This window comes from Echinops telfairi, unplaced genomic scaffold, assembly GCF_000313985.2.
Source record: "Echinops telfairi isolate 266 unplaced genomic scaffold, ASM31398v2 ScPeMD7_4225;HRSCAF=4972, whole genome shotgun sequence".
NCBI classification, from domain to species: Eukaryota; Metazoa; Chordata; class Mammalia; order Afrosoricida; family Tenrecidae; genus Echinops; species Echinops telfairi.
The window spans coordinates 16,613,685-16,622,259 of NW_022108124.1; the positions used below are offsets into that span (position 1 = coordinate 16,613,685).

Here is an 8,575-nt window from a genome sequence, read left to right on the forward strand (position 1 = left end):
CCATTGGCTGCTGCCAAGAGACGCCCACACCCGAACCGACCAATCCGGATGCACAGGGCCGCAAATAGCTTGACTCTTAAAGGGCTGAGACCTCAAAGTCAAGGGGAGGGGCTGGGTGCGCCCTTACCACCTCCCGCCCTTTATCTCCTAGCTCCCCGGCTCTCACCGGCGTGGGTTCCCGGTGCGGCGGGGCCTGCAAGTCCCGCGTCTGGAAGTGCCAGGAGGTTTCGCAGCCTAATCGCGATGCCTGCTGGTGCAGCGAGCTGGGCTGATGGCAGGGGCGGGTAGGCTCTGGGTGGCAGGCAGTAAGACACGCCCGGGGCGTGGGTGCCGCGGTCCGAAAGGCTGGGCTGGAGGTCAGCGATAGTGAAGCCAAAGAGCACAACGTCCTGCCAACCTGGACGGGGAGCCAAAGTCCGACCCCTGAGAGACCACGCCCCAGGCTGGAGGTGGAGGCCCCCGCAGATTGATGGCTGTCCGTGGAAGATGAAGAGACAGAATTTCTCTTTTTAGTCATTCAATGGGTACCGAACACTGCCAATGGGCGGGGCACTGTACAATGAGGACCATGGGGGATTCCTGACACAAAAAACCACGTTAAGAGAAAACGACAGTGCCAAGAGCACCCATCAGTTACACAAATACGTGTCTACATAGAAACTGAGATACACGCTCCCCAGAGAGGGGCGGGATTTTGGAAGGCATTTGCAGCAGCTTCTGGCCTGGAACTGGGGGCGCTCAACGGGGTTCTATTGAGAGATTAAAAGAAAACAGAGTTTAGAGACAAAAGGAATGGGGGGAGCACCACTGAGCAGAATGGAAGGGACAAGACCAAGGAGTATACGATAGGCCTATGGGAAGTTTGGGACAGTGCTTGGCAGATCACATTTGCATCTTTCCTAGATCACTTTGGTTGAGGGAGTGAGGAGCAAATTGGAGAAGGCTCAGAGTAGGTGTAGGGAGACCAGCCCAGAAGCCAATTTTCCTGGGCAAATGAGGATGTTGGGGAACAAGATGGCGAAGAAAAGGAGAAGTGGGCAGGCTGCAGAGATGTCATAACAAAAACAACCGGAGTTGGTGCTGAATGGGACGTGAAGGAGTGAGGAAGAAGTGGTGAAGGTTAACACCACTTTTCTGGTGAATAAAGAGAAGAGGATATGATTTGGAAAAGAATGATCAGTGGTTCCATCGAAGACGAGTTGAATTCAAGGCCTGTGAGACTTCTAAAAGAAACTTGGTGTAGTAATGGGTTACTACGCATTGGACTGCTAACCACGAGGTTAGCAGTTTGAAACCACTAGCTTTTCCTTGGGAGAAGGTTGAGGCCCTATACTCCAGTAGAGTTACATTTTGGGAAATCCACTGTCCACTCTGCCCTAGGGTCACCACAAGTCAGAATTGACTTGATGGCAGTGAGTTGGAAGGTTTTTTGGGGGGTTGAGTGTTCAAAGGAGCCCTGGTGGTACAATGGACTAAGCAGCAGGCTGCTAACCAGGAGGTCAGAGTTTCAACACTGAAAGATGAGGCTATTAGTCTCAGGACCCTGTGGACCAGTTCTAATCTGCCTTGTAAGGTTGCTATGAGTCGGAATCGATTCAATGGCAGTGGGTTGGGTTGGGTTGGGTTGGGTTTGGAGACTTCTGGCTGGGTTACCAACCTAGGTAATCAGATATACAGGTTGAGTTCATAGCAAAGGTCTGGATTGGACACAGCCTTTTGACAGTCCTTGGCACACGGAAGGAAACTGAAGTTAAGGGCCGGGTACCTGGCCAAAGTAACACTACAGAAATGAAAAGAGAATTGTTACAGAGTCTAAGATGTTGCCAAGGATCCTCACCTCCTGGCCTTGACCCCCTGGTGACATCCCTTCCCCTGTGGAGTCCATGCTGGCCAGAATGCTATGGAAGTAACAGTGAGGCTAGGTGATAAAAAACATTGCTTTGGACTCTTGGGTTGCTTGCTTCAGGGAATGCTGGCTGCTTGGCCCTGAAGAAGCACATGCAGTTCTATAGAGAGGCCGAATGGAGAGAAACAGGTCTCCTCCCCTTGGTTGCCAGTTCCAAATTGCCAGTGATGTGAGTGAGCCGCCCTAGAAATGGATCATCCAGTGCCACAGGCCTCAGTTAGCTGCAGCCCAGTGATCATCTGGCTGCAACCTCATGAGAAACTGAGCCAGAACTGTCCAAATTGCTCCTAATTAAGCTACTGGGGTTTGGGGCTGACTTGTTACATGGCAGTAATTAATTAACACAACAGCCTACCAATTAACCTTGAAAATCTCCCCACATTACCTGGGAGGGAAGGAAGAGCCTGCAGGCAACACAAGGAAGGAGAACTACTAGGATATTTGGGGTTGATAAAAAACCACAACAACTCACTGCCATCGAGTTGATGCCAACTCATAGCGACTCTATAGGACAGGGTAACATGGCCCCTGTGAGTTTCCAAGGCTGGAACTCTTTTTAAAAATTTATTAATAATTGGGAGTTAATACATATATCATTCCATTGTTCAATCACATCAAGCTGTGTTGTACAATTGTTACCACAATCATTCTTTTCCTTCCTGGACTCCTTGACATCATCTCCCTTTTACCACCACCACCCACACAAAAAGCTGTAACTCTTTATAGGAGTAGAAAGTCCCATCTTTATCCTATAGAGTGGCTGGTGGTTTCAAACCAAAGACCTTGTGGTAAGCAGCCCAATATGTAACCACTAAGCTACCAGAACTCCTTTGAGGTGGTAAAGAGATGGAAAATCATGCAGTCTATGCTGGGAAAGGACTAGAATTCGCTAAGTATATAACTGTGCTTCACACTACAGGTGGCCAAATAAACATATCTGATCTAAATGGGACCAGATCTATGAGAGCCTAGGGCTCTCAAATACGGAGACTTGACCTCTCAGAACTTCAGATGGGAGTGCTTTAGAACAGGATCTTGCGCCACCTGACTAGCGTATGTCGAGGGGCCCTCCACTTCCATCACTGGTCATGCTGGCTCCAGGTTCGCAGCTGTCTTCCGAAGTTTTCTCTTACAGGATCACCAGCCACCCTGACACTCCTCAAGATGAGAAGCAACAGCCTAGATGTCTGTATCACCACAGATCTGCAAGGAGACTCGCTCCCTTGACTTTGCAACAGCATTTGACATGTCTGCCCTAACTTTCCTTCTCTGTGATTTTTTTTAATTTTATGAACACACACTTTTCCAGTTTTCCTTTTGCAAGACTAATTCAAAAAAGATTGGGACCGGCGTTCCACTTCATACACATAGGGGCTCTGCTCCAAATAAAATGTGTTTAGTTGTGTGCTGTGGCCAGTAGATGGCTGAGGACAAGTTCTCATAGGGATACATTTGTCTTCGTCTTCTTAGGGTGCATTCCAAAAAAAATAAGTCCAATTAAAACAGTGACTTCCAAGGGGATCTACTGGATCAATTCAATTCAGGCACAGAGACCAGGCCAGAAGGTTATGGCAACTGCTAATGAAGATTCTAAAGGGGTCATCTGGATAGATTACCTTGATGAACACAAGACAAACACGGGAGCTTATTAGGGAAAAGTTTTTTTGTTTTGTTTTTTGTTTGTTTTTTTTAACATTTTATTAGGGGCTCATACAACTGTTATCCCAATCCATACACACATCAATTGTGTAAAGCGTATTTGTACATCGTTTCTCAAAACATTTTCTCTCCACTTAAACCCCCGACATTAGGTCCTCATTTTTCCCCTCCCTCCCCACTCCCCCCAGGGAAAAGTTTTAAGAAAACAGAAAACCGCGTCGGTGAGGCAAAGGCCAGCAGGTAGTGCTGAGGACAATGATCATTGCACCTGCTCATTCTTTGAGGGTAGCAATAGCTGTCCTAAGAGAATTTCACTGGAACTCTTAGCCCATCCACCCTACACCCGCTCGTGCCCATTCGGGCTCGTTTTGTTCCCCAAACTCAAAGAACATGGAAGAGGGGCGTGATTTGAGTGGCTCAGGGATGCTCAAACTACTGTTTCCATGTGGTGTAAATCCAAAAAGGCTGAATTCTTTGGGGGAAGAGTTAGAGAGATGGAAACACCATTTTCAGAAGTGTATTTTTTAAAAAATCTCAAAACACACGGCCATCCAGTCCATGCCGACTCACAGCAACCCTATAGGACAAGGGTTGCTTGTCCTCTGTGAGTTTCCAAGACTAACTCTCTGTGGGAGTAAAAAGCCCAGTCTTTCTCCTGAATCAGAAGTGTATAGACTTATCAACACGTCATTGAGAAACAATAGCGTCGCATTTTAATGTTTTATGTTTAAGAAAGATTTCTAAGATTTTGTAGTAACACGGTTTTACTTACCCTCAGGGATCTCTGGTCCCTTAAATCCTCTCCCGCCCACGGTCCCCGCCCCCTTCTCCTCTCAGCCTCCTTCCCACTGCCTGGAGGGGAGCCAGCATCCTCCTTAGGTACCACTGCACGGTTACAATTAGCTTCTACAAGTGATGCCTCTCGAAGTTGTACTTCCAGCCCAGAGTTCCACATCCAAGCACCTGGCCACCACCTGCCTAAATTGATCGCCCTCACCTCCAGCCCAGCTGTGTTACCCTACTGCTCCCTACCTCAAGAAATGACACCTCACGCCTCTCAGTCGTCCAAATCAGAACCGCGGGAGTCATCCCTAATTCCACATCCCCCCCAGTGCAGTCCCCCACGGCTCGGCAGGCGGCAGTGCCCAGAGTGCGGACTCCAGCTGCCGATCTGGAGGTACCAGAATGATGTCAAATGAGCAGTGAACTTGAAAACCGCGCCAGCGAAGACTCGGACGTAAGCCAGGGCAGGTTACCCCTGAAATGCTAATCATCACAGCAACCGAAACGCTACCAGCGGCGCCGGCAGGTGAGCCAGCTGTTCCGGCCCCGCCCCAAAAGGAGCAGCCCGGGGCGCGCAGGCGCAACGTATTCCTGCTGCGGCTGGGCCACTAGGGGGCTCGGTCCGAGGAGAACGCTACGCAACGTTATTGCGCGTGCGCGGAGGACGTCACTTCCGGTCGCCGCCTTCTTGGCGGGAGAATCCAATCAACGTCGAGAGCTTTACCCCTATCTACGGTGGGTTCCCGCGGGGCTTGGGAATTGCGGCTGAGTGGGTTGCGTGTAGGGTCCAGGCTTCCCGGGATGTCTGTGGCCTTTGTACCGAACTGGCTGCGGGGCAAAGCGGAAGTGAATCAAGAGACTATCCAGAGGGTAAGTATCGAGGCTTAGGGAAGGCGTTCCTTAGTTCAGGAGCTGCGAGCTTCGGGAAGCTTCTTGAAGTGGTTGGCATCCAAGCCGAGGCTTGTGTAGGATTTGACCTGCAGGGCTACAGACTGGATGTGTTGGGGCCGTGGTCAGTCCAGACTCCCGGAGCAGACAGCCCGGCCTGGGGCGTGCTGTCACCCCGCCGTCCTGACGCTTTTTCTGCCCTTTCAGCTCCTGGAGGAGAATGACCAGCTGATTCGCTGCATCGTGGAGTATCAGAACAAGGGCCGGGCCAACGAGTGCGTCCAGTAAGTACTCGCGCCCCTGCTCGTGGGTGGAGGGAATGCCCTCCCAAACCAACCAAACTCGCTGCCATCCTGTGATGCCGACTCATGGCGACCCTGCAGGGCAGGGCAGAACTGCCCCTGTGGGGTTTCGAGGACTGTAACTCTTTGCAGGAGTAGAAAGCCTCACCTTTCCCCCGCGGTGCAGCTGGCAGTTTCGAACTGCCATTGCAGCCCAACAGGTAACCACGACGCCACCAGGGAAGGACCCTTGACTAAGCTTAGTTGGAGCTCATTTTACTGTGGACAAACGGAGAGCACAGAGAGTTTCTTACCCGCCCAACACAGACTGTGGAAACAGGAGCCAGCTTTGGCTGTCTCTACAAAACTTTCTTCTTTGGATAAAAGCTCTTAGCAAATGCTGGTGGGGTCGCCTTTGGAATTATCCTCTGTCTTTGGAACATGTATGGAAATGGATTGGTTCAGCCTGACTTTATAACAGTATAAAATGCCCTTCTGCCCTTGCAGTTGCTAGCAGGTTGCCACCATCTGGTTTCATGTTTGACTCATTAATTCAGTGCAGGACTGCCCCTGTGGGTTTCTGAGACTAAATCTTCATGGGAGCAGAAAGCCTCAGATTTCCTCAGTATTTTCCCAATGAGAGGCTAGTTGGTGGTTTTGAACTGCGGACCTTAGGGTTAACAGCCCAACGTGTAACTTGCTAAGCCACCTGGGCTCCCTAGTTTAATGCTCAGTCAGTAATAAAATTGAGTCACCTGGCATGCGCGCATTCCCAGTTGGGGTTAAACGGGTGCTGACGCTCTGCCTTCTTGCTTGAGGTTTTGTGCTATAAACGTGCCCATTCCACAGTCTATGCAGTACCACTTTTTTGCATTTTTGCCCTTTTAGTTGTTTATTTTATTGCTCAAAACGGTCCCCCGTGCATCATGCTCTGAAGCGCTTTATGGGGGCAAGTAGCATAGACGGCCAGAGGAACAAGCAAGTCCAGCTTGGAAGAAATACATCAGCAATGACCCCTAGGAGGAGGTTGGCGAGACTTCCCCTCGTGTACTTAGAACATGTTAGCAGGAGAGACGAGTCCCTGGGAAAGGATCAAGTGGAGGGGCAGCAAAAAAGAGGAAGACCCACGAGATGGATTGACTACAACACCTTGACTACAGCAATGGGCTCCAACCTAACAAGTGTGAGGATAGCACGCACAGCACTGGGCAATGTTTAATTTTGTTGTGCATAAGGTCTCGAAGAGTCAGCATGCTTTCAAGGCACCAAACAACAATCACAAAAGTGCTCAAAGATTGTGCTGTGCTATAGTCACTAACTGTGTTAAATAAGCTTTGTTCACGCATAAGTATCATGCTGTTGGCTGTGAGTTTAAAGAAATCGGCAGCGTATATTAAATAAGATGGATGTGAAAAGCAGCACACATCCATCCACAGACTAATGGACAAGTAAATTATGACACATACATACAATGGAATACTACCCAGCCACTGGGGAAAATGATGCCGTGATATGTGCCACCTAATGGCTGGAGCTGGGAGACATTATGCTGAGTGAAAGAAGTCAGTCACAAAGGGACAGATAGGGTATGAGCTCACTTAAATAAAAAGAGGAAAAAGCAAATGTATAGAGAACAAAGTGTATTTGTGGAAGGGAGGTTGAAGCTAACGTGAAAATCCCATTGATTAAGGGTAGGGTTGCACAGCTGTTGGAAACTGCTGTCAATAAGTTGTATCTGTGAAAAATTGCCTTGGTGAAAGTTGGGCGATAGGTGGATTTATAACAAGGACCAAAAGAAAAGAATGAAGAGTAACACCGAGGCTGCTTACGTGCAGCCCCAAACCTCAGGGCATTTGAGCCCCTGATGTGGAGATTTAGGGTCATAGTTTCATAGGACGTCCCAGTTAATTGGCCAAATAACATGTCTAGTGCTTCTGTTCTCCTTAGTGCCTGGGGTCTTAAGAGTTTTCGAGTGGTCATCCAAGGCACAGCAGTTGGTTCATAGTTACTTGGGGCACTAGTAAAGAGAGTCAGGAATAGAAGCAGAATATGGAAAAAGTGGGCAGTTGCCTTCTTAAACAACTGCCCCCTGTCCCATGGCCCTGCGGGGGTCAACACTGGAGGCTCAGTGTCAGGATTGGCCCAGTCTGACCCCGCAACACCGAGGTAAAACACAAAAGATGCTCAGCAGAGCAACGGGGCGGTGGGCAGAGCAGGGAGCTCCCGAGGGACTGCAAAGGATAGACTTTGGGGCCAGAGCATAGCACCCCATTGGACTTGACTGGAGGACATGCCTAGAGGTCAAAAATCAGACCTTGATCTATTTACAGGATTTTCTTTTAAAACTTAAAAAAAATGTTTTCTTTTAATTAATTTATTCTTCTCTGGGTCATTGGTTTTCTTTTTTGTTGTCATCGTTGTGTTCTCTTTTGTCAATTTGTCTTTCTGTGCCTTTTGCTTTTTGGTGCATATTATTATCTCTGCAGATCTATCTAGATAAGATAGCCTGGATGAACAGTCTGGAGGAGAAAACAAGGGGACCCATGGTTCTGTGGGGACATGGGAAAGGGGGAGGCAGGGGAAAGGAGGTGGTGTTGACCAACCCAGGGACAAGGGAGCAACAAGTGATCCAAAATTAGTGGCAAGGAGGGTGTGAGAGGCCTGGTAGGGATTCAGCAAGGGCAATATAACTGATAGAAATTACTGAAACACAAATGAAGGCTGAGAATGATAGTGGGACAAGAGGAAAGTAAAAGGAAATAAAGGAAAGACCTAGGAGGCAAAGGGTATTTATCGAGTTCTAAATACAGGGATGTACATATGTAAATATATTTAGGATGGTGGAGAAATAGAGCTATGTGCATATATTTATAGGTTAGTATTAAGGCAGCAGATGGACATTGGACCTCCACTCAAGTACTCATTCAATGCAAGAACACTTTGTTCTATTAAATTGGCATTCCATGAAGCACACCTTCCCGACACAATCGCTGAAGACAAATGGGTGCATAAGTAAATGTGGCGAAGAAAGCTGATGGTGCCCAGCTATCAAAAGATA

At 48.6% G+C, this 8,575-nt stretch overlaps 1 protein-coding gene across 1 annotated transcript in view; it reads left to right on the forward strand.

Annotated features, from left to right (window-relative positions):
- Positions 1-5,074: 5,074 nt before the first annotated feature.
- Positions 5,075-8,575, forward strand: part of SS18L2 (SS18 like 2) — an 8,952-nt gene continuing 5,451 nt past the window's right edge. The window contains exons 1-2 of the mRNA XM_004708552.2: positions 5,075-5,218; positions 5,444-5,520. Coding sequence (XP_004708609.1) covers positions 5,150-5,218; positions 5,444-5,520 — 146 coding nt within the window. The 5' untranslated portion in view covers positions 5,075-5,149. The remainder of the gene's footprint in view (positions 5,219-5,443; positions 5,521-8,575) is intronic.